Source organism: Chanos chanos, chromosome 4, assembly GCF_902362185.1.
Source record: "Chanos chanos chromosome 4, fChaCha1.1, whole genome shotgun sequence".
NCBI lineage: Eukaryota > Metazoa > Chordata > Actinopteri > Gonorynchiformes > Chanidae > Chanos > Chanos chanos.
The window spans coordinates 52969864-52997363 of NC_044498.1; the positions used below are offsets into that span (position 1 = coordinate 52969864).

General features: G+C 47.6%; 1 protein-coding gene across 4 annotated transcripts in view; it reads right to left on the bottom strand.

The window, feature by feature from the left end:
• Positions 1-27500, bottom strand: part of adka (adenosine kinase a) — a 125683-nt gene that overhangs the window by 59947 nt on the left and 38236 nt on the right. For all 4 annotated transcript variants that reach the window (XM_030771606.1, XM_030771603.1, XM_030771604.1 and 1 more), the window contains exons 5-6: positions 9014-9186; positions 6332-6440 (exon numbers count right to left, since the gene is read on the bottom strand). In XM_030771606.1, the coding sequence (XP_030627466.1) occupies positions 6332-6440; positions 9014-9186 (282 nt within the window). The remainder of the gene's footprint in view (positions 1-6331; positions 6441-9013; positions 9187-27500) is intronic.

Consider the following 27500-nt stretch of genomic DNA (forward strand, 5'->3'; position numbering starts at 1 on the left):
AAAGCAACAAAGAACCAAAAAGAAACACGACAAGCTTTTGCATTTCACTGCACTTAACAGTCTCTCAGTAGAGAAGCCATCAGACCACATTCAAATCAATCCTGGTGTTTAAAATACATGCGATCTGCACTCCCTTCTTCAGACAGGGATATATTTTCCACTCTGAACCCAGGGTCCGTTCAGATTACTGTTCTAGGAGGCGTAATCCTCCGGCTGCCCTGAAGAATGACACAGGACAGCTCTCCACCACACTCACAGTGTAATTCACCCAAACTCTTTAAAATACACTCCCAGCCAGTCTCTTCAAAACCCAGCTTTAAAACCCAGCGCACACTTATGTCCTAATACGGTCCTGCACATGCCTGAGCGCGCCTTAACACGGTCCTGCACATGCCTGAGCGCGCCTTAACACGGTCCTGCACATGCCTGTGCGTGCCTTAACACGGTCCTGCACATGCCTGTGCGTGCATTAACACGGTCCTGCACATGCCTGTGCGTGCATTAACACGGTCTTGCACATGCCTGAGCGCGCCTTAACACGGTCCTGCACATGCCTGAGCGCACCTTAACACGGTCCTGCACATGCCTGAGCGTGCATTAACACGGTCCTGCACATGCCTGAGCGCGTTAACACGGTCCTGCACATGCCTGTGCATGCATTAACACGGTCCTGCACATGCCTGAGCGCACCTTAACACGGTCCTGCACATGCCTGAGCGCACCTTAACACGGTCCTGCACATGCCTGTGCGCGCCTTAACACGGTCCTGCACATGCCTGAGCGCGCATTAACACGGTCCTGCACATGCCTGAGCGCGCATTAACACGGTCCTGCACATGCCTGAGCGCGCCTTAACACGGTCCTGCACATGCCTGTGCGTGCATTAACACGGTCCTGCACATGCCTGTGCGTGCATTAACACGGTCCTGCACATGCCTGAGCGCGCCTTAACACGGTCCTGCACATGCCTGAGCGCGCCTTAACACGGTCCTGCACATGCCTGTGCGCGCCTTAACACGGTCCTGCTTTTGGGGGGCACCTGAATCAGTGGATTATCTGTTTCAACTGCTGTCAAATATCATTAATTACTACTGTCAAACACAGTCTGACCATTAATTACTACTGTCAAACACAGTCTGACCATTAATTACTACTATCAAACACAGTCTGACCATTAATTACTACTGTCAAACACAGTCTGGCCATTAATTACTACTGTCAAACACTGTGACCATTAATTACTACTGTCAAACACAGTCTGACCATTAATTACTACTGTCAAATACAGTCTGACCATTAATTACTACTGTCAAACACTGTGACCATTAATTACTACTGTCAAACACAGTCTGACCATTAATTACTACTGTCAAACACTGTGACCATTAATTACTACTGTCAAACACAGTCTGACCATTAATTACTACTGTCAAATACAGTCTGACCATTAATTACTACTGTCAAACACAGTCTGACCATTAATTACTACTGTCAAACACTGTGACCATTAATTACTACTGCCAAACACAGTCTGACCATTAATTACTACTGTCAAACACTGTGACCATTAATTACTACTGTCAAACACTGTGACCATTAATTACTACTGTCAAACACAGTCTGACCATTAATTACTACTGTCAAACACAGTCTGGCCATTAATTACTACTGTCAAACACAGTCTGAGCATGGATTACGAAGAAGGATTTCTGATAAGCACAGTCAAAAGCACTGGTTGAAACAGGCATTTCCCTGACTGTGCTGTTAACAGGAACATTTTAAAAGAGTTGTTTGAATGGCAGTTTGACTTCAGTTGACCTTATTCTTAACGAGCAGTCTCAGCCAGAGGACAGAGAGACACTGAAGCTCAGCAGCTTTAATACCTGTCCAGAGCAGGAGAGATGAAAGCAGGACGGCACTACAGGCCCACGCAGGGACACACGGTCGTGCGGTGGAGGAAGTCGCGCACGTAACTCTCCTCCACAATAACACAGCTGATCTCATAGATGACGCTCTCTGGCTACGGACATGAGCCTCCGTTTGTTTGTCTGTTTCAGGTGTTCGCCTGAGCTTTGATTCATCCACACATGGTGGAGGAGTCACCCCTCCCTGACACATGGTGGAGGAGTCACCCCTCCCTGACACATGGTGGAGGAGTCACCCCTCCCTGACACATGGTGGAGGAGTCACCTCCTCCTAACACAGGGGCCTGATTCAGACGCCCCCCCCCCCCCCCCCCACACACAGGTCCACGTGTTTCTCTGTGGAGTGTCCTCTCCGTGTGGACAGAGTGTGTGTGTAGTCAACGTGTGAGGAGCGTTCTGACACAGGCTGCTCCTCAGGCTGTGGAGGGGACAGGGAGGAGGTGAATCCAGAGCTGAGAGAGGAGGTGCAGACTCCACTAATAAACCTGTCTGGCTGGTTAATATTCTCACACTTGTCCTTCGGTGTCGCGCTGCCTACTAGTGGACAGCCTGCGCAGCCGAGCAGACGCAGTCGGAGGAGCCGCTATCGGCATTCTGTTTGGGCCTGTAGCGGAAAACCAAGACCGCCCGCTGGGACCGTCAGCGCACCAATCTCTGGTGAAATTTGAGCAGGCAGACAAACTCCACTGGTCCCTGAGGAGCTGTGTCTAACACACCAGACACATCAGCCTCTCCTGCCTGAGAGGGAACAGGACTGTCAATAAACACTGGAATGTGTCGGTTTTCTCTCTCCAGTCACAAACAACTACTTTATCAACCTCTCAGACCATCCATTCATCATTCCCCATTGCTGCTCTGGGTCTCACTGCTCAGAGGCCTGTTCAGAGGAATGTCTGGTGCAACGGCAAAACTTACACAACACGGATGACAAAAGCACGGACGATCATTTCTTTAGCAGAGTAAGACAATGAAAACTGGTCAATACAAAGACGGCTTATTTTATACTCAGGTAGAGCTCTCCATTAACACAGATCAAAACAATGCCGGCCCTTTAAACAGTAGACAAAATGATTTCATTAGTATTTCACATGACAGCTGAGGGTTTCAGTGGCTAATACTGAAGCCCTTGGGTTTGAATCCCAGCTGTCCCAGGTCCTTTCTGTGTGGAGTTTGCATGGGTTTGCTCCGGTTTCCTCCCACCATTAAAGAGATGTATGCTAGACTATTATTAATGTGGGTGTGTGTGTGTGTGTGCTCACTGGTGTTAGGATGGGTTGAAGTTCATCGCTCACTGTGAGTGTGTGACTAATAAAGCACTTCCTCTTCTCCTTCCCTTAGCCTCAGAGATATGGAAAATGTCAGGGCTGTGAGACAGGTACTGCAGACAGGGCTGTGAGACAGACCGGGGTGTGAGACGGATATTGCAGACAGGGCTGTGAGACAGACTGGTGTGTAAGACAGATATTGCAGACAGGGCTGTGAGACAGACCGGGGTATGAGACGGATATTGCAGACAGGGCTGTGAGACACACTGGTGTGACAGACAGATATTGCAGACAGGGCTGTGAAACAGACTGGTGTGTGAGACAGATATTGCAGACAGGGCTGTGAGACAGACTGGTGTGACAGACAGATATTGCAGACAGGGCTGTGAGACAGACTGGCGTGTAAGAGAGATATTGCAGACAGGGCTGTGAGACAGACTGGTGTGTGAGACACATATTGCAGACAGGGCTGTGAGACACACTGGTGTGACAGACAGATATTGCAGACAGGGCTGTGAAACAGACCGGGGTGTGAGACAGATATTGCAGACAGGGCTGTGAGACAGACTGGTGTGAAAGACAGATATTGCAGACAGGGCTGTGAGACAGACTGGTGTGTGAGACAGATATTGCAGACAGGGCTGTGAGACAGACTGGCGTGAAAGACAGATATTGCAGACAGGGCTGTGAGACAGACTGGTGTGAAAGACAGATATTGCAGACAGGGCTGTGAGACAGACTGGTGTGAAAGACAGATATTGCAGACAGGGCTGTGAGACAGACTGGCGTGAAAGACAGATATTGCAGACAGGGCTGTGAGACAGACTGGCGTGTAAGACAGATATTGCAGACAGGGCTGTGAGACAGACTGGCGTGTAAGACAGATATTGCAGACAGGGCTGTGAGACAGACTGGCGTGTAAGACAGATATTGCAGACAGGGCTGTGAGACAGACTGGTGTGAAAGACAGATATTGCAGACAGGGCTGTGAGACAGACTGGCGTGAGACAGGCGTGTGAGCGGATGCAGTGGTGGGCAGGTGCTTTTCTCAGGGCAGGTGCTGAGTCGTGTGGCCAGTCATCTGTAGCACATCTGTAACGGCTCATTAGGAGTCAGGTCACAGTGTAATGAGGTCAGGACTTTCACACCAGCCCTGATTACTGATGACAGAGAGAAACTTTTTCAGGAATTTAACCCGTGCCCAGCGTGTCCTCCTAATTACGCCTCAATCAAACTTTCAGCGCAATACCCTGGTGCCAACGCCGTTAAGTTAGTGGAGGAACAGACGGTATGAATGAAAACACTCAGCTCAGTCCATGACCTTCCAAGGCAGCGTGAGTCATCCTGCTACAAATCAAAGCTTTCCTCTGTCACAGGTCAAAGATCAATATCCGATCCTAAACGCTTCAGTTACTCTGAGTCATGTCCCCTTTACACCAGTGTTAAACATATTCCAATATCTAGTCTCTCGCTCGTCACTCATATCAAAACCACAACCAAAACTGCCTTTTATCACCTCCATAATGGCATTAAAATTAGGCCCTTTTGTTCGTATGGCCGATGCAGAAACCACGGTTCATGCGTTTGTCATGTCTCGGTTGACTATTGCAATGTTCTGTACTCTGGTCTGCCTGCCTCCAGTACCAAACGTCTTCAGCCGGTCCAGAATGCTGCTGCCAGAATCCTGACCAGAACAAGGAAGTCTGACCCCATTACATCTGTCATGGCTTCCCTTCATTGGCTCCCAATTCATACAGGAGCAGATTTTAAGGTCCTCTTATAAACATATAAAACTCTACATGGGCTGATGCCGGCCTGCCTATCCGACTTAATTACAGCCTATAACCCCCCCCCCCCCCCCCCCCCAAGATACTGGATTTATTAGTCATTCCCAGACTTAATAAGATGTCCACTGTCTACCAAGCCTTTTCCTACCGCTCTCCCTTCCTTTGGAATAGTCTACCTACAGAAATAAGGGAGGCAAACTCTCTGGATACCTTTAAAACCCAATTAAAGACTTACATATTTTCTCTGCCTTATGGATAATATGCTTTGGATTTGATGATTAGGGAGGGTCAGTCTCTGGCGGTAGGCTCTCCTGTCATAGTTTAGTTTAATTCCTGCAGGTTTAGATGTAAAGCCCTTTGAGACTAAACAGTGATACTGGGCTCTAAATAAACCATCATCATCATCGTCATTGTTCTTACACCAGCCATGTGTCACCGGAAATCACATCGGCATCACCATGGCGACACTGACTAATTTGCACACCGACACAACCCCGCCCACTGATACTATACACACCCTCAAAGCCCCACCCACTGATACTATACGCATCCTCAAAGCCTCGCCCACTGACCCTATACGCACCCTCAAAGCCCCACCCACTGATACTATACGCATCCTCAAAGCCCCGCCCATCAATATTATACTCACCCTCACAGCCACGCCCACTGACTCTATACTCACCCTCACAGCCACGCCCACCAATACTATACTCACCCTCACAGCCCCACCCACTGATACCATACGCACCCTCAAAGCCCCACCCACTGATACTATACACACCCTCACAGCCCCACCCACTGACACTATACGCACCCTCACAGCCACGCCCACTGACGCTATCCACACCCTCACAGCCCCACCCACTAATCCTCTCCCTACCTCCCTCTGTCTGTCCCTAGTTCTCTGTTAATGAGTATTAGTGGAGAAAACAAGATAACATACAATGTACTGATTCTGTAAGAAATGAGTGTTGATTTATTCATCTTGTGCAGAGATGCAAGATGCTCTTGTTTTGTATTAACACTGTCTGCATGTGTATGTCATCTCTAAACTGTGTGTACAGTGGGTCACTCTCATGTGTATGTCATCTCTAAACTGTGTGTACAGTGGGTCACTCTCATGTGTATGTCATCTCTAAACTGTGTGTACAGTGGGTCACTCTCATGTGTATGTCATCTCTAAACTGTGTGTACAGTGGGTCATTCTCATGTGTATGTCATCTCTAAACTGTGTGTACAGTGGGTCACTCTCATGTGTATGTCATCTCTAAACTGTGTGTACAGTGGGTCACTCTCATGTGTATGTCATCTCTAAACTGTGTGTACAGTGGGTCATTCTCATGTGTTTACTCACAGCTATGTAGTAGACTTTGGCCTTTTCCACCAGTTTCCAGTTCTCCTCCAGGTCCAGATGCTTGTCTTTCTTATAGCAGTTGGCAGCGGCCAGGTTGGCGACCAGAGACCTGCAGGAGCAGAACGGTGGTTTGAAACACTACCGGAAAAACTGCTCTCTTCATTTACACGCCCACAAATAGATTCCTACCGGCTATTTTTAATATTTGCTCTAAAAGTGCATTTATTCAAGTTTCTTCATCTCAGACATATAAAACACGACCCTGTATAAGGTCAAAGCCAGATGAGTGAATGTAAGAAGTGGAGTTTTTTGTGTGTGTGTCCGTGTAAACGTGGCAGACGGGAAAATCCTGCTGCCAGAGCGGTCTAAACGGTCGTGACATATGGACGCTGTATCATGAAACAGCTGCTCAATGTAAGCACTGCCAGAGTTAAATGTCCCCACACTGCCAGAGTTAAATATCCACACACTGTTTTTCCACAATGTCTTACAAGACCTTTCCCATAAATAAATTAACAAGCAAATCAATAATGCAAGTGGAATTCTCCAGGTCCAGAGAGACCACCGTTTCTCCATTAACCCCCTGCTGGCAGCTGCATCAACAAAAACAACTAATTCCACTTTGAAAAACAACCGCTCTCATTACTGATGTGTTACTGAGAGGACAGAGTCCCGAGAGGCCAGCCGTCGCGCTGAGACAGCACTAAACCCGTGTGAGACAAGAATGTTTTAATGCAGACACACTGTATGTTGCAGGGACTACTAGAATCATCATACTGGTGTGATCAAAGGGTAAAATGAGGCATTTATGAAGTGCTTTGGAGCGGATTTAAAAATATCAAGATGTGTATTGTGTATAGTGATATTTTTAAGCTATATCGCGATACACGATATATATTGTGATATTTAAATCTATTTAAGATATTATTTATGGGCAATATCGCCCAACACTAATTAGAATACACAGAGCAAGAACTGCCATATAAGCTGAATATATTGCTCTTACATTGGCCAGTTGTGATTTTATTTAAGCTGAGCCCCCATAAGAATTGCTTTCACACACACACACACACACACACACACACACACACACTTGTCTGTTCAGACAGACGGTTCGGCTGCAGTCAGAGACACCACAGGTTTCGCTCTGCTAGCCAGTGACCTCTGACCTTCACACAGACACTTCTGAAACCTGACAAACTGTGAACAGCATCCTGACAACCAGTGCTGAGCCAAACCAACCACTGCCCTGCACTTCCACACACCTCCACTGCCTTACCAGGTAAAAGAGCTTTGGAGAGTTTTTAATCCAAATGAACCATCATGCTGCATATGTATGTGTGTGTGAGAGACAGTGTATGAGAGTGTGCATGTGTGTGGTGAAATAGGTTCAATCTGACAGGTAACAACATAATGAGTCTGTGCGTGATTGTGTGTGTGTGTGTGTGTGTGTGTATGTGTGTGTGTGTGTGAGTGCGTGAGTCTGTGTGTGTGTGTGCGCGGGTCTGTATGTGTGTGTGTGTGCGCGTGTGAGTCTGTGTGTGTGTGTGTGTGTGAGAGAGTCTGTGTGTGAGTGTGTGTGTGTGTGAGTGTGTGTGTGTGTGCGCGAGTCTGTATGTCTGTGAGTCTGTGTGTGTGTGAGTGTGTGTGTGTGTGTGTGCGCGCGATTCTGTACGTGTGTGTGAGTGTGTGAGTCTGTATGTGTGTGTGTGTGTGTGTGTGTGTGTGTGAGTCTGTGTGTGTGTGTGTGTGTGTGTGTGTGTGTGCGCGAACGCGAGTCTGTATGTATGTGTGTGTGTGTGTGTGAGTAATGGGTTAGGCCTCATAAGGTGATTTCTGATGAATCCACAGGCCTTCACCTCACATTAAAAATTCTCCAGTCTTCTTTAATTCACACACTCTTCCCCTTAACATCCGACCTACTGCCCTGCATGCTGATCCACTTCAAAAACACAACACACCCCAGACACACACTGCTCTCCAGTCAACAGGAGGGGAGAGGATGAGAGCTGAATCCACAATAAAGGGGCTGATGATGACAGAGACTCTCTAATTTTACACTCCAGTGCAGACAGAGAGCCAACATCTGTGAACAGTTGTCTTTCCACAAAGACACATCATGAAAGAGCTGTCTGTAGACCTGATTTAAAAAGCCAATAGCTCAGCTGACAGTCAACGGCTCAGCCAAGAACATGCAAAACATGAAAAGCAGATCAAAACTTGTACTGTGTCCAAACTCCCACAACACTGAGGAGCTTCGTTACAGAGAGGATCCTGGGTGTCCCCAGTCTGACTGGTCCCCAGTCTGCTGTTCACGCCATTCACTCAGCTCTTACGGTAGACCAGTTACGGCCATCTCAGCCAGCGCATGGCCCAGTTGCAGCCAGCGGCATGGCCCAGTGCAGTGGAGGGAAAAAAAAAAAAAGACTTCTGATATAAGATGGGTTTCCCTCATGTCACACACCAGCCCAGCCACAGAATCTGGTCCCATACACGCCGCCAAACCAAACAGTCTATGAAAATACCTCAGTGCTGATCTCACCGCGGCAACCACACAAACAACAGAAAAGAGGAGAACAGCTGGCCAGGGAAAAGTCCATCCCTGTGTGCGGTGCTACGGGTGGGTGAGGGGCAGAGGGGGGGTCTGATAAGGTCCCTCCCCAGAGAGGTGGGTGGTCTGACCTGTTGTCGCCGGTGATGCAGGCGGCGCAGGTCCCAGTGGGCTCCTCGTCCTGCTCGTAGTAGTGGGCGTCGACATGGGCTTCCTCCGCCTTCTTCTTCAGGATCTCCCCAAACTTGTCCTTCCCGATACAGCCAAAAAACGTGGCCACTTTGTGAGGCTCCTGGATCAACCACTGAAAGAAAGACAGAGAAAAAAAGAGGAGGGAGAGAGGGAGGGAGGGAGGGAGGGAGAGGAGAGGTGGAGGTCAGAGAGGGGAGAAGGAGGAAAAGAGATTATTGTGAAATGTAAACACAGTTTCTGAATCTGAGCATGAGGGGGGCGTGAAGGAGGAAAACGCAGGACTGTCAGCTATGCCGGGGTGGAAACTGCTCGTCCCAAGTCTGGGAGGTTTTCTAAGCACGAACGGCACAATTCCTGGAAAGGCAGAGAGACTGGACGAGAGACGGCTTTAGCGCAAAGACTCCACATTCACCACACACAGGAGGAAAACACGCACTGAAAAAGGAAGTCAGCCCACTGTGATAAGCAGAGTCTACGACTTTCATTAAACTCTGTAAAATAATGCAGTTCCAATACTGAATAGTCAGAACAAGTTTGTTTATGTCTCAAATCATTTTTCTTTCCTATTTACCTTTCTGGAAATTTGAGCTTGTCCTAAGAGAGAAAGGCTCTAACTTTACATCATGACATCAACAATATCCCCATTCAGAGAAGCTTGACTCCTTTAAGTTGTACTTCTGCAGGGGAATTCTGTTACTGGAACATGGTCTTACTACAGACAGACGTGCTAGGCCGTCCTTCCCGATCGACGCTTCCTCACCGATGAACCAAAAACCTGACGACTGCACCGTGAGCACGGCGGTGAACGCCTGGCCGGTCAGAGAAACCCATGGCACACACAGTCACTGCACCAGATTAACAGGACACCCTCCTTCTTGTGATGAGGACGCTGACCAACCCCACAGACGCTGTAACATTACCACTTTCGTCAGGATACAGGACTTTCCAGGTGGCTGAGGCCTGGGGGTTTCACCTCTGGAGATTTATTGGCGTAGACAATGCTACGGTTGATTGTTTTAGTGCGACCTTTGCTCTGGCCGTCAGCGCGGCCCCCGATGAGCGGGGCGCCGAGCGTTTCTGGAAGAGCCGCATGCACGAGACATTAATCACTGTCTCCGTCAGCGCAGAAATACTGCATTCCTAATTGTAACATGGTGATATTTCTGCACTATACAACTCAGAGCAAAACGAAAACAAGGCCTCATGGAAAAAAAGCAAAAAAAACAAAACAAAACAAAAACACAACAAATTCAGCATTTTTGAGTGGGAGGATGTGACAGCTCTGGTTCTGATGGTGAGATGATGACTGGACCAGACCAGTGTTTACTGGTGTAATCTTTTAACACCCAGTTTCTACAGTGCGACTTCATTAAACAGCACATCTGAAAGACCTCGGCACAGACCCTCTGCGTCGCTCAGGATTCAAACCCTAACAGGACCCTGTGTTTACCGAGGACACTGGTCTGATTCCATTAAGCTGCCTGCACCCAAGGCCAGACGCAAGGGTCCGATGGTACCATATACATAATGGTAATAAGGTTTTCCCAGTGGCGCTGATGGGAACAGTTAGACAGAACTGCTGTGATGTTCCTACACATTCAGCGCATGCATAGCAACTGACTCTGCTAGTACCACTGGAACATTTTTTGCGTTAGAAACTACTAAACATGATGAAAACTGGAGAAAATAAAGAAAAATAGCATCATAGGAACTTGATTGTATTAAGAAAGGGAAACATAGACGGGAGTTTTGCAGACTGAAAGGAGCTGTCTATGTATGAAGGGCATGAAGAAAAAGAGGCTCCATCCATCCTGTCAAACAGCTGGCTGAGGTGACGCATTTACTGTCATTCAGATATTAAAAATCAGCCCAACTTCAGCCAATCAAAGGACTGTCTTCTGTTCAAAGTGCTCTACCCGTCCATCTCCCCCCCAGTAATTACCCCCTCCCGCTGACAATCACATTCAAATGGAGATCTTAATAAAAGATGATTTTTCCATTAAGACAAAGAGTCGTCTGTGGGTTGTGTGGAGGTTGAGCCGGAAGACTTTCTCTTTCAGTGACGTCCCAATTACCCAGCGGCGTCTGCGGAGACAGGCCGCGAGCTGACGTGTATGTGAGACAGGCCGCGAGCTGACGCGTGTGTGAGACAGGCCGCGAGCTGACGCGTATGTGAGACAGGCCGCGAGCTGACGCGTATGTGAGACAGGCCGTGAGCTGACGCGTGTGTGAGACTGGCTGCGAGCTGACGCTTGTGTGAGACAGACCGCGAGCTGACGCGTGTGTGAGACAGGCCGCGAGCTGACGCTTGTGTGAGACAGGCCACGAGCTGACGTGTATGTGAGACAGGCCGCGAGCTGACGCGTGTGTGAGACAGGCCGCGAGCTGACCTGTATGTGAGACAGGCCGCGAGCTGACCTGTATGTGAGACAGGCCGCAAGCTGAGGTGTATGTGAGACACGTTTCAGTACAGAGGGGATGAAGTGCTCAAAGTAGGCGATGGGCATCTCCTGTCGTGCTGCGCCCCCGGGGTCAGGCCCATGGCACCACGCGCCACTGAAACGCGGTCCCATGCTGAAAACCAGAGCTCTCTCAACAACCACAACATCAGCCATGTGTGAAAACGGGAAGACTCTCTGTAATTCTGTCTGTTTAGCAGACAAGCAAACCGTAAAACCTAGCAGAACACACTGGAATAACTCTTGTAAAGCAAAGGCACCAGTTAGCCAAGACAAAGTAATATTACCAACTCTACACCAGTGTGTTTCCAGTGTGTCACTGGACCAAGGCCCCGGAGCAGCCCGCTCTTCTCCCTCCTCTGCTCTGTGTTAAACAGCCTGTTTGGGCTCAGCTTCGGGCCCCAAGGTAAACACACACACACACACACACACACACACACACACACAGATATATATATATATATATACACCACATTTGGGCACCTTATGAAACCATTAATTACGATATTCAGGCAGATGTGGGGATCCCTCTGCTTTACCAGGGGACCGCGGGCACCGCGGGCACCACGGGCACCACGGGCTGACCCTCCCCTCTGTCCCCCGACTGCACCCACCACGTCAGCGCTGGGCCAGGGCAGTCTGACGACACCCACACTCTCCCGCAGAGACGCGACCAGTTACTGACACAGACGGATCCGGCACAGAGGAGACAAGTCTCTGGTCTGTTCAGAAACACATGGAAACGGATGTAAACTATGTGGCCATTTCCAACCCAAGAATCTGAGTACATTTATTCCAAGGGTACAGAAAGTTAGACATTTTCTATGCTCTTGGTAACACATCTGTCTTGGTTCAGATCACAATAATACAGACTGTTCAAACGTACGAGGCCTGAGAGAAGGGCTTGACAATGAGGGGTGAACACAGCTGACTTTAGGACAGACTGACTTACGCTCCTTCCTTGTAAACACAGAGAGATAATCTCACAGCACTGAGCCCAATGACAGCAGTCTCAGGATTAATAAAACTCCTTCTTTAGAGCCAACTCACTGACACACTGAGCGCCTCAGAGGGCAGAGCTGCAGGTCTAGGCTTTGTGAGGGGGGGGGGGGGGTTTGTTTGGAGCCAAAGCTGGCCCCTGCCTGGGCAATCTGACTCAGACAGCTCCCATTACATAAGGCTGCTGTTTGCTCACGTCACAATGCAGTGATGAGACACCTCTCACTCTGCAACACTTCAAAGCAAAGCAGAAGTGACACTTGATGGAGGGGGGGGGGGGTGGGGGTCAAGAGGTAGAGACAGACAGAAATAATTCCTATCTCTGAGGACATACACAGACAGCAAAGACACCATCAAGTCACTAGGCACAGACACATAAATAAATAAACACGAAATAATGAAGACGACTCACTGTCTGCCCATCAGCCTCTGCCCAGCCTGGCACCAAAGCCCGGGGGAGAGACTGAGAGAGAGAGAAAGACTGAGAGAGAGAGAGAGAGAAAATCTCTGTCAGTGAAGGTGACAGTGATGAGCTGTGCCATCACTGTGGGCTCTGCTCTGTCTCAGTAAAATAACAAGCCTTACTCTCTCTCTGCCTCTGTCTCTCTCTCTCTTTCTCCCCCCGTCTGCCTCCCCACAGAGAGAAACATCAGCTCACTTTCTCTCCTCCTGCTCATTTCCTGTGCAGCCGGCTGTGTGTGGTACTGTGCAGTGTGGTTTCTGTAGCACGGTCACTGTCACTGGCCTTTGCCTTCATGTCTCTCAGTGATGAGCTGTTACTGAGTAACAGCCTCGCCATAGCGACGCAGCCAAATACACTCAGCCCTTTAGTGAAGGGGTCCTGTCAAAGCCTTCATCTGCCTGCCTACCTCCAGTCCCTCAGCACAGATAAACTTCTCCCATCAACAGCATGCACAAAATACCACACCACACCTACAGCTGTGTCTCTCTCCAATCAGACACTTCTATACCGTTTCATTGTCCCAGAGCGTGGGCAGAGAGAGAGAGACAGAGAGAGAGAGGGAGAGAGAGAGAGAGAGAGAGAGAAAGACAGAGAGAGAGAGAGAGAGACAGTGAGAGAGAGAGAGAGAGAGACTGAGAGAGAGACAGTGAGAGAGAGACAGTAAGAGAGAGACAGTGAGAGAGAGAGAGAGAGAGAGAGAGAGAGAGAGAATGTTCCATTGCATAAGATGTGACTGTCACTTATCTACCCATACTGCCGTAATCACAGGCAGTAATCAGGACACACACACACACACACACACACACACACAGAGCAGAGAGTGAGGAGTGCACTACAATGGTTTATACTAGTCAGAGAAAGGGTGTTATTCACTCTCAGATCTGTCTGACGCTTTGCTCTCTTTCACAACTCTCCTGAAACACCTCTGAAGGTAGAACCAACACCTCCCGGCCACTCCAGGTTCATCTGATCAACCCGTTTACTGTTGTTTTCCCTTTCTTCTGTCTCTCCCTCATTAAACACACCTTACAGTTCTCTGTCATTTAGCACTGGGACACCAGGTGAATCATTCATTAGAGAAACGAGTCAGCTGACACACAGCGCTGAGTCCCAAAGCTGCAGGGCCCCTGTGTGCTGACGTGTGGCAGCCCAAAGCTGTTACTCCTCACAGATCTGTTAAAATCATCTGTGTGTCATTCATGGGAGACTGGACCGCACTCTCTCATTCCCCCGTTAACATGAGAGCCCCAGACTCTGAAACCTGCTGTCCGTTTTACAGACGGACTTTATCGGCTCGTAAAACGCTGCTTTGCGCTCCTCGGTCCAGCACATTGAGACGGGGGGAGGGGGGAGAGACTAATCCTGTCTGTGGGGGTGTGCGGGGGTGAGGGGGCTGCCTCAGATGGGTGAGAGCGCAGCTGTGTTCACCCACCCCGGCTCTTAAAAAAAGGCAGGCACCCTCCCCCTACCCAGACAGTGTTGCAGGTGAATTGGTTTTGCCTCTGGATCCTGGACCAACACTCAGCTTTGATCTGCAGCACATGCTGTTCACCCACGGGGAGGGCTCAGCGGCCGACAGAGACATGGCACATATGGGAGAGGGAGAGAGAGGGAGAGAGGGAGAGAGAGAGAGAGACAGAGAGAGAGGGAGACAGAGAGAGAGGGAGAGAGAGAGAGGGAGACAGAGAGAGAGAGAGAGAGAGAGAGAGAGACAGAGAGAGGGAGGGAGAGATGTGAAAAAGACAGCGAAGGAGTTTGTGTTAAAGAGAAAATAACACAATCAGAGGCAGAGAGTGAGAAAAAAATAAACAGAGTGTGAACGAGAGGGTGAGAAAAGGAAAGGGTGAAGGAGTGAAAGAGGAGGTGACGATGGGGGAGGTGACTAAATCAAACAGGCTGTAAGGAGCAACTGCTTGTAGGAGAAATCCCTCGTAAAACCCTGTGAGACGTTTGTGCCCTGCTGCTGCTAGCTGATGTTAGGAATGCGGGAGCTGATTCAGGACACCTCTGTTTATCTTTCCCAAGCTCCAAAACCTGATCCTGGATCAGTAACAGAGCATCTCTTCCAGTGTGTTTTCATTCACTCCCCTGGTCTCAGGAAGGCGTTCGTTACTCTCTTCAATGCTCTGTTGCTTTGTGTTCATCCCCCCCCCCCCCCCATGAGAATGAAAAAAACGTTTTCAATGACTGGAGTGGGGGGCACACGCAGGAGTCTATTCAGCTCAGGACCAGAAGCAGACTGACCTTTGACCCCACAGCTGCAAGTGTGCGTGGATGAACAAAGGCCCATCCTGCGCCAGTCAGAGCCTGCCAGCTGTTTGTGACCTGTCAATCAAAAACTAACCAAATAAAGAGAAATAAACACCACCTTCAACAAAAAACATATATTTGTGCTCATGAACACACACACACATACTACACTCAGACACAGACTCACACACACAGGGACAAAGACACAGGCACACACACAGGAGTCTGAAAGAGTGTTTTCATGACCCAGTTCTGAGGAAAACAGTGGTTTAACATTTCTGTTCTTGCATTCCATCAAGACAACTTCCCCAAACTGGTTGAAACAAAATTAAAAGGGACTTTTTATTATTATTATTATTATTATTATTATTATTATTATTATTATTTCTCCCCCCTCCCAAACATCAAACTGGTCGAAACATGCTCATTTTCCATTTCCATTTCCAGACAGTGGTTGAAAGCCGGTTTATTTAATGTGCTTTATCAGTCTTGAACAGAAACATGACTGACACCAGGTTTATTAACGTGCTTTAACAGTATTGAACAGTAACGGGGACAGAAACCAGGTTTATTTAAAGTGTTCTATTTGTAAAACTTTAAGAGGCTATGCATACAGCTCTGATTTACTACATGAAGCCTAAACTGTCTGTTTCAGCACACTCCTCACTGAATATTAGACTTTTGCTTTAACATCATTAGTTGATAGCACATCATAAACTACCCTGTATTGCACAATTTCTCCCGGGGCCACTTGGCCCACAGTGATGGCATACTGCGGTGATGGTTTACTGCGGTAATGGTTTACTGCGGTGACGGTACACTACGGTAATGGTTTACTGCGGTGATGGTACACTACGGTGATGGTTTACTGCGGTGACGGTAAACTACGGCGATGGTTTACTGCGGTGATGGCACACTACGGTAATGGTTTACTGCGGTGACGGTACACTACGGTAATGGTTTACTGCGGTGACGGTAAACTACGGTAATGGTTTACTGCGGTGACGGTACACTGCGGTGACGGTAAACTACGGTAATGGTTTACTGCGGTGACGGTAAACTACAGTAATGGTTTACTGCGGTGACGGTACACTACGGCGATGGTTTACTGCGGTGACGGTACACTACGGTAATGGTTTACTGCGGTGACGGTACACTACGGTGACGGTACACTGCGGTCACGGTAAACTACGGTAATGGTTTACTGCGGTGATGGTACACTACGGTAATGGTTTACTGCGGTGATGGTACACTACGGTAATGGTTTACTGCGGTGACGGTAAACTACAGTAATGGTTTACTGCGGTGATGGTACACTACGGTGACGGTACACTGCGGTCACGGTAAACTACGGTAATGGTTTACTGCGGTGATGGTACACTACGGTGATGGTTTACTGCGGTCACGGTAAACTACGGTAATGGTTTACTGCGGTGATGGTACACTACGGTAATGGTTTACTGCAGTGACGGTAAACTACAGTAATGGTTTACTGCGGTGACGGTACACTACGGCGATGGTTTACTGCGGTGACGGTTTACTGCGGTGACGGTACACTACGGCGATGGTTTACTGCGGTGACGGTTTACTGCGGTGATGGTACACTACGGTAATGGTTTACTGCGGTCACGGTTTACTGCGGTGATGGTACACTACGGTAATGGTTTACTGCGGTCACGGTAAACTACGGTAATGGTTTACTGCGGTGACGGTACACTACGGTAATGGTTTACTGCGGTGACGGTACACTGCGGTCACGGTAAACTACGGTAATGGTTTACTGCGGTGACGGTAAACTACGGTAATGGTTTACTGCGGTGACGGTACACTACGGTAATGGTTTACTGCGGTGACGGTACACTGCGGTCACGGTAAACTACGGTAATGGTTTACTGCGGTGACGGTACACTACAGTAATGGTTTACTGCGGTGACGGTACACTACGGTAATGGTTTACTGCGGTGACGGTAAACTACGGTAATGGTTTACTGCGGTGACGGTACACTACAGTAATGGTTTACTGCGGTGACGGTACACTACGGTAATGGTTTACTGCGGTGACGGTAAACTACGGTAATGGTTTACTGCGGTGACGGTAAACTACGGTAATGGTTTACTGCGGTGACGGTACACTACGGTAATGGTTTACTGCGGTGACGGTAAACTACGGTAATGGTTTACTGCGGTGACGGTTTACTGCGGTGACGGTACATTACGGTAATGGTTTACTGCGGTGACGGTACACTACGGTAATGGTTTACTGCGGTGACGGTAAACTACGGTAATGGTTTACTGCGGTGATGGTTTACTATGCCGACGGTACACTACGGTAATGGTTTACTGCGGTGACGGTAAACTACGGTAATGGTTTACTGCGGTGATGGTTTACTATGCCGACGGTAAACTACGGTAATGGTTTACTGCGGTGACGGTTTACTCAGGTGACGGTACACTGCGGTGATGGTACGCTGTGGTACTGGTACACTGTTCTGACGGTACACTGTTCTGACGGTACACTGTGGTACTGGTACACTGTGGTACTGGTACACTGTTCTGACGGTACACTGTTCTGACGGTACACTGTGGTACTGGTACACTGTGGTACTGGTACACTGTTCTGACGGTACACTGCAGTGATGGTTTGCATGTGACCAGAGAAAAGGTGAAGAGGAAAAACCCAAAGGCAAACATGGGATCCATAATCAGTCTTTTTTTGCTTGTTTAGTTTTTGTGATAAATTGCGTCTGTTTTGTTGCTCGAACTGCACTGAAATAAGGATGTAAACAGGTTTGTTTGTTTTGTTGGTGAGAACTGAGCAGTGTTAATCTCCATCATTTCATGAAATCACACAGAATGAAAAACCATTTCACCCAGCGACCCCAATTTCACTCAGAATTTATGCGATAAACAATGATTCTTATTATATTTCTGTTACCGCTCAGGTTAAAACAAAAAAGGAAAAAAAAATCCAGTTTTTCCAATTTCAAGACCTGACACACACACACGCACACACACACACACACACACACACACACACACAGTTTCACAGATCCTGGAGACAGGCCTGTTGGGAGGCAGCGACACTGAGCTTTGCTGACTAAGCCTTGAGCTCTTGAGTATGTCTGATGGTATAAATGTTGATTGCTTTTAACTTGTCGATGACCCAGACAAGGATGTCGTTCAATCAGTCTGCACAGTCCACAGGAAATAAAAAGAGCGATTACAGACCTAAGACAGCGCAGTCTCGGTCTACGCAACCCTCATTAAACTGTCTCTCAGCACGGTCAGCCCTGGAAACACAGACGACTCTCGTCTCGATACATTCATGACAAAGTAAGAAAGCAAGACAGAAAACAAGCAAACTAAATAAAAGTGGAGACAGCAGAGAGAAGCCTGCCAGCGTTTTTTCAGCAGTGTTTGGTAAAGAAGCACGACCCTCTGCACCGTGGTCTCACCCATCCTCATTCCGGAAAGTGAAGGAGGGGGGGGGCGGGGGGGTAAGGAATAAAGTGGTGAAATGTGACTATGAGATTACATACGAGGGCTGTTAGGAACACTATCCCTCGCCCACCTGCCCGCCCCCCCCAGCCCCCCCGGCTGGGAACCATCTGTGGGAGTGTAACGGGGAACCGGAGGACCCATATCTAACTGCTGGGATGACTCTGTGAGGCTGCGGTAAGGGAAGGCCTGATTTACGAGGGCGGTAGGATTCCAGATCGCTTACAGTGCAGCGACAAAGCACGGAGCTCTCCTGTCTGCCTCCATCTCATTAATCTCCATAAATACACAGCTGTGATCCACACCACTGCCCTGCCCCACTGAAAGATCAGTCTGTCATTACAAACCTATAAAGAGCGCTACCTGGACTGATCACACTGTTTCTCTGCGTTTCACATTCTTCTCTCTCCGTGATGGGAGCTGTTCTACCGGCGTGTGAGCCGACGGCTGCCACAAATGGAATGTTACTCGTTTTTTTCCTGAACTATGGACTTCCTTCGACACCACACCGTGTATTAGAAGTGGTGCTTTTGCTAAATTAAATTACAAAGCCTCGGTAATCAACAGAAACACAAATAATTAGCAGAACTGTAAACGAGCAGTCGATTTAGCCATAATCCAACTGACGCGCGCACAAAACCACTGAGATTAAAGCATCGTTAGGAGACGAGCACAGATCCATTAAAATGCATATTTGCTAATGTAATAGAGCACTTAATCAGGAGAATAAAGACTTTTCTTTTTTTTTTTCCTCCATTACCTACTCCCATCACCAGCAGCTGAGCTGGGGACCTGCCTAATGGGGTTTCCCATTGAATGTGACCTTCCATTAGCGAACAGTGCCGCCTTTCCAGACGAGTACAATAAAAACCTCGTCACCACCGCTCATCTGCTTTCAATTCAACATCCCACACCGGCCCAGGGAACAGAGTCCTTTACCATACGCACAGCCTGGGAGGACCACAGTTGTCCTACATAATTCCAGGAAAAAACCAAAAAAACCTCAAAACCTTGGTTTAGATTCCAGCCCATCATAAAACACTGTGGTCAGTGCTGGATTTGAACAGAGACGAAAGTTACCTGTGTGAAGAAGGAGAAAATGATGGCTGTCAAGGCATCGTTTGGTAAGGTAAAGGTGTGACGGTCTTTAACGGCCTCATTTAAATTTAAGTTCTCATTTAATTCCTTTTGCCTGTGAAAATTTTCACTTTATCATCCACGACCATGACCTACTTTCAACTACCACACAATCTGATTTTCTCAAAGGTTGGCTCTGAAAGACCATTTTCATTTATGTATAACTGCAGCCAAGTGAAAGAGCCCTGAATCCCTTATAAAAAAGTCTTCATCCTTTTTTGACTCATCCATTTTGCAGATAACTGGGCAGACCTCAAAGGGTGAGCTAATCTGGACTTAACGTCGTCCGTGTTTGTTAACAGGGGCCCAGCAGGTCAGGAGAACAGACTTTGGGACAGGACAGCAGCAGTGACTCCGACTGTCACGGACAGAGTTCTGACACTGTGGAGATGGGGGCTAAAGCCAAAGAAGTGAGGGCTAAGTAGGATGTTACACTCACTTACACAGTTTGCCCCAAATCTAATCAGTGTGATAAATCACTAACACAGCTTGCCTCAAATCTAATCAGTGTGATAAATCAAGTCTGTAACGACACTGCGCTGTCACTGTACTGTAACAGAGAGCTGGGAACCAGTCCATTCCATTCTCCCTGAGCCTCTGTGGCTAGAGTTTCTCTGAGCATGTAGTCAACTTCACTCAGGAAATCTTTCCCCTCCAGACCATTCATGTGCTATAGAATAATACACACAGCCAGGGCCATGGCAGACAGATTTCTTTGCACATAAAAATGTCTCTCAAACCATCCAGCGCTTGCCAAATGCAACACCTCGTGTTCCAGTGCGACAGCGGGGCCCACAAGAGCTGGCCCGCACGGCAGGTTCCCAGACACGGCAGGCCGGGAGAGGGGTCAGCGCTGCGGACTGAGCACTCCAGTTAAATCCATTTTAAAATGCAAAAATGTGAATTCTGCTCTCTAATGGCTCCCACTGGCCCCTGCGTTACGGTCCAAGAGCAGCTTCCCCTCGGCCAAGCGCCGATCCGATTTCAGCTGCTCCACCCCACCCCGAAAAAAAGGCACTCAGAACATTTAACGCACATTTGACTTCACGACAACCATACCAAAACAATTCAATTATTCTCCCGTCCGCAGGGCCAGACCTGATTTATTGTCCTGTGGCACCTGAGCTGCTCCTCTGCTCTCCCTCAATAAAAAAAAAAACCCTCCCTCCCTCTCCCTCTCTTTCTCTCCCTCTCCCCCTCCCTCCCTCTCTCTCTCTCTCTCTTTCTTTGTCTCTCTCTCCAGACCCTAAGCTCCACTCAGGATGTGTTCAGTCCTGTGAAAAAGTCAGTGATCAGCCCAGTCCAGAACTGTTGGAGAGTCTGACAGTGCTAACAGAAGGTCGCTGGATAAATGAACGTTTCAAATGAGCGAGTTAACACTGGAAATTTCGACTCTCCACATCTCAATCATGATCCCTCTGACAAATCCAATCAGGCACTGCAACAGTATTGTCTCTCTAAACACCCAGGAGACTCTAGCGTTCTTCTCCTCTCCTCCTCCTCAGTTTCTGGGCAGGAAAGAAACTCCTCCAGACAGTTGATGGTAGTGGAGCCCTGAGACACTGAATCCCTATGTAAGACCCTCCTGAGCCTGCAGGTTAGTCAGAGCTTTCACACTGAGTAACTGTAATTCTACTTTAGCTGGACCCTCTGTCATACAAATCAATGTTATTCTCCAAATCATTCCACCAAAACCCCCATTTTAACAGTGATTCGAATGAAGCCAAATCACGCATCTAGAAAGTAAATACTTTTTTTCATGACAGGGAGCTCTCCAACAATCAGACATCAGTAAATCTGTTTTATGTGGAATCGGGGGCTGAATCTGGGGAGTCATGACCACTGCAGCTCCAATGAAGGCCTTCATCCCACCAGTTTATTGAGGTGTACGAAACAGCGACAGCTTACAATTTTACTCACTGTCAGCTGTCTCTAAACTTCACAATCTGCTCATTGTAAACCAGACTGATTAAGAAAAACCCAAACTGGTCATGGAAACCCAAACTGGTCATGGAAACCCAAACTGGTCAGAGCTATAATCATGCTAATACTGTGCAGGGCATGGACTGTCCCTGATATAATTTCTTATGCTGGTACAGACAAGCTCCATATAAACCAACCATCAGACCATAAGACAAGCTCCATATAAACCAACCATCAAACCATAGGACAAGCTCCATATAAACCAACTATCAGACCATAGGACAAGCTCCATATAAACCAACCATCAAACCATAGGACAAGCTCCATATAAACCAACTATCAGACCATAGGACAAGCTCCACATAAACCAACCATCAGACCATAGGACAAGTTCCATATAAACCAACCATCAGACCATAGGACAAGCTCCATATAAACCAACCATCAGACCATAAGACCTCCATATAAACCAACCATCAGACCATAACACCTCCATGTAAACCAACCATAAGACCATAAGACAAGTTCCATATAAACCAACCATCAGACCATAAGACAAGTTCCATATAAACCAACCATCGGACCATAAGACCTCCATATAAACCAACCATCAGACCATAAGACCTCCATATAAACCAACCATCACACCATAAGACAAGCTCCATATAAACCAACCATCAGACCATGAGACCATGAGACCATCAGACCATAAGACCTTCAGACCATAAGACATTCAGACCATGAGACCTTCAGACCACCAGACCTTGGCAGCACCTGCTCAGAGTGTTTGGCTGTATCTCTTTCTTCCTGAAATCTCCACTCTGTTTTTCTTTTTAAAAACAAACATAGCAGTTAATTGCGGTTGGTAGGAGTTGCCTCGGCAGGAGAGTTGCCTGGGAGCACCTGCCATTCAAACAATGCACCGCCCCCCACTTAACAGAAGCATAAGCATGAGCCCCTGATCCTCGACCATACACTAATGTGAGTGGTTACTGCCACCCCGAGATTAGTCTCTGTGAGTCCTCATCACTCACATGCCGCTCTGTGATTAGTCTCTGTGAGTCCTCATCACTCACATGCCACTCTGTGATTAGTCTCTGTGAGTCCTCATCACTCACACGTCGCTCTGTGATTAGTCTCTGCGAGTCTTCATCGCTCACACGTTGCTCTGTGATTAGTCTCTGTGAGTCAAAGCCAAGGCACTGAGGGAGGACTGGGAAGTTTGGAGAGGCCGGTGGGTGTGATGGCCAGGACAGAAACAACATGTTGTCTGTTCTGACAGAGCAAATCATGACCTGCCCTATCACATTTATCTCAGCGCAATCATTATCATCACAACTAAAAAATAATAAATAAATATTTAAAAATAAATCTCCTAAAGCTCCTGTAAAGCCAGTGGCAGGAGCCTCTGCTCAGGTTTATTCTTTACTGTTTATAGGATCCCCATTAGCAGAGCTGTACAGCCTCGCTGGTCCTCCTGGGGTCCGAAAAGCAAAAATCATAATGACTAAGTTAAAAATTCATTACATTACAAGAAACATCAAAATCAAATACAAAGAACTACAAAGACATAAAAATGAATTATTTGAATAAGAAGTATCAAGTATCCAACTCATGGCTTACAACAGTCTGTATTTTATAAGATCTGGCAGAACTGAGCAAAAATCTATTCAATTTGAACAAAATAAACAGAAACTGTTCCAATATCCGAGCCTGTCTAAATCTCAGACATATATTTTGGCCATTAAATATGTTAAGTTTGTTCAGCGTATATCAGCGAACAACATGAGCATTTTTCCACCGGCACGACTGCTTAATTGCAGAGGTCAGAGGTCACGAAAGCCCATAAAAGCCTGACCCTGGTAATGAGTCCATTCATCACACACAGCATTGCACTAATAATAACAATAATTAAGTGGGAAAAACATCTGTTCTCATCTCATCATTACCAATCTCCTACAATCTCTCTAATTATTTTCAAATCTTAAAAAATTCAGCGATCCTATTACCTCTGAGATGAAAACAGGTCCATGAATACCATTACACGCAGGTGAGATGTGAGCGCTAACAGACAAATCACTACGGCCCTCGCCCAATTTATCAGCGTAAAGTAAGCAGGCATGAATTTAAAAGGCAGAGTAGAACATAAAGGAGGCCAAGAGGAAAGCAGGGTGATTATGAGAAAGTTAACAGTAGGATATTAAATATCTAATTGGCAGAAGGGCTCAGCCTTAATTGCCGGGGATGATACCAATCAAAACAACGACAGCACAGATGGCTCCACAGGTTAATGACATGCAGCAGAAACGCTCCTGTAAAACCTACAGCGGACAAGAAAAACGGGAGGATTCAGAACTCGCCTGCATCATCACTCGAAGACAAAAATTAGCATGTGGAGCTGATGAAATAATATATTAAAAAATCCATCATGTCTAACATCATATCAACCACGACTGGACCGTGAGGGTCACATGGCAGAGTGAATCAAAGTGCTTGTTAGCTTTTATTCCAGCCCACACCTGCATGAGAGTCATTTAGTCTCTCAGTCAGAGCGACAAGGGACAGTGTGTTGGAGGTTTTCTGCTAAGACTGAGAACTTAGTGTGGTTCAAATCTCTGAGCACAAACACACATACCCAGGCTAAGAGCAGCAAAGAAAGCACAGACTTTTAGAACTGGATTATAGTTGTCTAACAGTCCACTATGACTCAGGGTTACCTGACATTTGACATGTACGTGTTTCTAGGACTGCTCAGACATGTCCCCTGTGCAGTTTAGTGTGTCTGCGCTGGACTGATCACCAGGCGAGACTGTGTATCATTCGGAGGACAGGAACGGAGGAAGCCCCGGGTCCCTGTAGGCAGGTGCGCTGTAACTCTGCAGTAAGTCTGAGATATGTGAAGCGTGTGATAGTGGACGGCGCTGCGGTGACGGGAGAGCCGACCCTGGGCATTCATCCACTGAGTTATGACCAGAGTGAAGCACAGCAGACAACACACTGTACATCAGCGCACTGGGGCAGGCTGGGGCGGGGGGTAAACTTAACTATTTCCATGTAGGTCTCGCTTTCAGAGCCACTGCTGTGGTGTGAAAGATTCCAGAACTTTCTTCTGACCCTGTCCAGTAATTGTGTTTGCTGGATGATGGATTGGACCGATCTCTTACCCTCGTTACTGATTCCACTTGCATGAAAAAAACGTTCGTTCGTGTGTAACGAAAGAAAATGATGTTTGCTCTCTCTAACGACAGTACTTAGGGCTGAGTTTCAAAGCAATGACACCTCACCACATCAGCTGTGGCTTTGACTCAAACCCCAAACAAACTGGAATCTCGACGGCACAGAGATCGGAGCTCCAGTCAGGAACGTAGCGAGTACATGCAAACCATATAGATTAGAACGACACAACGAAAATACTTTAAAGCAACAGGATCGTATCAGACACGCAGGATCAGAAACACGATCTTAGTAACACTTTGCATGAACTGTGTGTGTGTGTGTGTGTGTGTGTGTGTGTGTGTGTAATATAGGGAACAGAAGGAAGAGTGGAATGAAGCTCATTTGAGCAGTTTTCATGCTAAGCAGAGAGTCATCTGCAGCTCTGCGGCCATAAATTCATCCCTCGAGCCAGTTCTTCCACACAGATTAAAAACAGACAGTCCATCCTTGGTGGTCTTCTCAATAACAAGGAGACTGAGAGACTCCTGCCAGCTCCAGTCCCAGGACTTGCCTGGTTTTCATTTTATTACACCAACAGAGAGTTCTGGCACGCCAAAGCTCACTCGAGGTCTTCAACGGCAAAGTGAACTTCCCCATTATCTCAAACAGGAGGCACCATGAGGTTTTCAGAGCAAACACAAGCTTACCCTCACCTCATCTCCAAACCCCCCCAAACTCAACCCCCCCAAACTCTCACCTCCTCTCCAAACCCCCCCAAACTCTCACCTCCTCTCCAAACCCCCCCAAACGTGCCTTTGCTCCCACGGTGCGGGACGACCCCTGTGCTATAATCATAATCAGCACGGATTGCACCGATATTGTTTCTCTCATCAAAGCGTGGTTGGGCCGCGTACAGTGGGATGTTTAACGAACCTCATCCATCATCACACTATAGAGCCCAGCTGTGCAGAGCATGCCAGCCATTTGGACCAAACCAGTTGACACATAACTGGCCTGTGACAGAGGACAGTAACAGAAGGCAGGCGGTGAATGAGTCACACGGTCATAGTGAGGGTGTTTATTTTCATCATAATTATCTGACCTAAAGAGCGGTGTAACATCTCTGCTGTGGAGGTCACATAAGAGTTTGAAACATGATAGGGAAGATTTCATTTCCAAAACAAAACAAAACAAAACAAAACAAAACAAAACAAAACAAAACAAAACAAAACAAAACAAAACAAAACAAAACAAAACAAAAAAACACACACACACACACACCCTTGATTTATTTTATGCATGTTATGATTTTGAAAATCTGTGAATTCTCATGTTGATTCACCATTTAATTATTGAAACAGAAAACTGATGACACGTTTAAAGATGATGATCTGGGGACACTCCGTCACCCTGCTCCATCAGCCGTCTAAAGCCACGGTGAAGCTCAGCCGTCTAAAGCCACGGTGAAGCTCAGCCGTCTAAAGCCACGGTGAAGCTCAGCCGTCTAACGCCACGGTGAAGCTCAGCCGTCTAACGCCACGGTGAAGTTCAGCCGTCTAACGCCATGGTGAAGCTCAGCCGTCTAACGCCACGGTGAAGCTCAGCCGTCTAACGCCACGGTGAAGCTCAGCCGTCTAAAGCCACGGTGAAGCTCAGCCGTCTAACGCCACGGTGAAGCTCAGCCGTCTAACGCCACGGTGAAGCTCAGCCGTCTAAAGCCACGGTGAAGCTCAGCCGTCTAACGCCACGGTGAAGTGAAGGGTTAAGTGAAGAGAGGCTGGTTGCGTGTGGGGGATGGGATGTGGAAAGCTGTGAGGCGGAGTGCAGTGTGGCAGGAGGGGGTGGTGGGGGTGGGGAGAACAGGCATTCACCAGAGAGGAGCAGACAGTTAGTATCTCGTCTGTCACCTGCAGAGTGTCACCAGCATCCTGTCATTTCTCCCCATTCATTTTTCACAGCCACTCAACACTTAAACTCACACTAAGCCTCGTACACTCCTCCCGTACTGTCAGTCTGAGAAACTCAAACTGCGGCTCTAACACTACGATCTTAGATCACTTCATCATCCAAAATTTATAAAACCTGCTTTTTCTTGCTCTCAGTGTACTGTCAGTAAGTTTCACCAACTTCCCCATTTCAAATGCACTTTCAGATTTAATCGCTGCCTGACAGAAAAAGTACCATGGGGTGAAAAGAGAAATCTACCATGCCTGAAGTAAAGTTGGAACTACCTCAATTCGTCACTGACTTGATCTTCTTGACAACGCAAAGTCTAAATGCACACGACCAACGAAGGTTCAAGAATGTATGTTAAAGCCTGTCCAGTTTTAGCTGTGAGAGTGTCCTTAATTACTGGTCTCTAACCAAAAATGTTCTGTCCCAGTCCAAACATTTAACCTCTCCTCTTTTTTTTCTGTGCCTGTCCTGAGAAATATTTTTCCACAAAGGCAGGATCATGTCCAGAAACTGTATTTTCTGTCCCAAAATGCAGGGCCTTGGAGAAGAGGGTGAACCTCAGAGGACCCCTGGGACGCGGCTCAG